The sequence below is a fragment of the Capsicum annuum genome, unplaced genomic scaffold (assembly GCF_002878395.1).
Source record: "Capsicum annuum cultivar UCD-10X-F1 unplaced genomic scaffold, UCD10Xv1.1 ctg59208, whole genome shotgun sequence".
Taxonomy (NCBI): Eukaryota; Viridiplantae; Streptophyta; class Magnoliopsida; order Solanales; family Solanaceae; genus Capsicum; species Capsicum annuum.
Window position 1 is genome coordinate 1 of NW_025867899.1, and position 1,837 is coordinate 1,837.

Below are 1,837 nucleotides of genomic sequence, written 5' to 3' on the forward strand. Positions count from 1 at the left end.
GGGCGATTAATCAAGTCCGACAACGGGTTTTCCAACAAGCCTTACGAAGAGCTCTAGGAACTCTGAATAGTTGTTTGAACAACGAGTTACATTTACGTACCATTAGTGTCAATATTGGAATGTTGGGAACAATTAAAGAAATAACTGATTAGTCTTTCTGTTGTAGGTATTATTTTTTTCTTTCAAAAAAGAATAAAGAAAGAATCATGGTAACCATTCGAGCTGATGAAATTAGTGATATTATCCGTGAACGTATTGAACAATATAATAGAGAAGTAAATATTGTAAATACCGGTACAGTACTTCAAGTAGGTGATGGCATTGCTCGTATTCATGGTCTTGATGAAGTAATGGCGGGTGAGTTAGTAGAATTTGAAGAGGGTACAATAGGCATTGCTCTGAATTTGGAATCAAATAATGTTGGTGTTGTACTAATGGGCGATGGTTTGTTGATACAAGAAAGAAGTTTTGTAAAAGCAACGGGAAGAATTGCTCAGATACCCGTGAGTGAGGCTTATTTGGGTCGTGTTGTAAATGCCCTGGCTAAACCTATTGATGGTAGAGGTGAAATTTCAGCTTTTGAATTTCGATTAATTGAATCTGCCGCCCCGGGTATTATTTCGCGCCGTTCTATATATGAGCCTCTTCAAATCGGGCTTATTGCTATTGATTCGATGATCCCTATAGGACGTGGTCAACGAGAATTAATTATTGGGGACAGACAGACCGGTAAAACAGCAGTAGCCACAGACACCATTCTCAATCAACAAGGTCAAAATGTAATATGTGTTTATGTAGCTATTGAGCAAAAAACATCTTCTGTGGCCCAGGTAGTAACGACTTTACAGGAAAGGGGAGCGATGGAATACACTATTGTGGTAGCCGAAACAGCGGATTCCCCTGCTACATTACAATACCTTGCTCCTTATACAGGAGCAGCTCTGGCTGAATATTTTATGTATCGTGAACGACACACTTTAATCATTTATGATGATCTCTCCAAACAAGCGCAAGCTTATTGCCAAATGTCTCTTCTATTACGAAGACCGCCCGGTCGTGAAGCTTATCCAGGAGATGTTTTTTATTTGCATTCATGCCTTTTGGAAAGAGCCGCTAAATTAAGTTCTAGTTTAGGTGAAGGAAGAATGACCGCCTTACCAATAGTTGAAACTCAATCGGGAGATGTTTCGGCTTATATTCCTACTAATGTAATTTCCATTACTGATGGACAAATCTTCTTATCCACCGACCTATTCAATTTTGGAATCAGACCTGCTATTAATGTGGGTATCTCCGTTTCCAGAGTGGGGTCCGCAGCTCAAATAAAAGCCATGAAACAAGTAGCTGGTAAATTAAAATTAGAGCTAGCGCAATTCACAGAATTAGAAGCCTTTGCACAATTTGCTTCTGATCTCGATAAAGCTACTCAGAATCAATTGACAAGAGGTCAACGATTACGTGAATTGCTTAAACAATCCCAATCGGCTCCTCTCACGGTAGCAGAGCAGATAATGACTATTTATACGGGAGCAAACGGCTATCTTGATTCATTAGAGGTTGGACAGGTAAGGAAATTTCTTGTTGAGCTACGTATTTACTTAAAAACTAATAAACCTCAGTTCCAAGAAATCATATCTTCTGCCAAGAAATTTACCGAGGAAGCAGAAGCCCTTTTGAAAGAAGCTATTCAGGAACAAATGGACCGTTTTATACTTCAAGAACAAGCATAAAGAAATATTGATCACCCTTGTCTTAATCTTAATAAAAAAAGAAATTAAGCATCTTGGATTCAAATATTCAAATAGTCTTTCTTGCTATCAAAATCTAAAAAAAAAAA

The 1,837-nt window shown here is 38.1% G+C and overlaps 1 protein-coding gene across 1 annotated transcript; it reads left to right on the forward strand.

Moving 5' to 3' along the window:
• Nucleotides 1-158: 158 nt before the first annotated feature.
• Nucleotides 159-1,778, forward strand: LOC124893415 (ATP synthase subunit alpha, chloroplastic-like). The gene has a single exon (XM_047404421.1). The coding sequence runs from the start codon at nt 207-209 to the stop codon at nt 1,728-1,730; it is 1,524 nt and encodes a 507-aa protein (XP_047260377.1). The 5' UTR covers nt 159-206; the 3' UTR covers nt 1,731-1,778.
• The last annotated feature ends 59 nt before the right edge of the window (nt 1,779-1,837 follow it).

Coding starts and splice junctions, on each gene's coding strand:
- LOC124893415 (XM_047404421.1), top strand. CDS start 207: ATGGTAACCATTCGAGCTGATGAAATTAGTGATATTATCCGTGAACGT.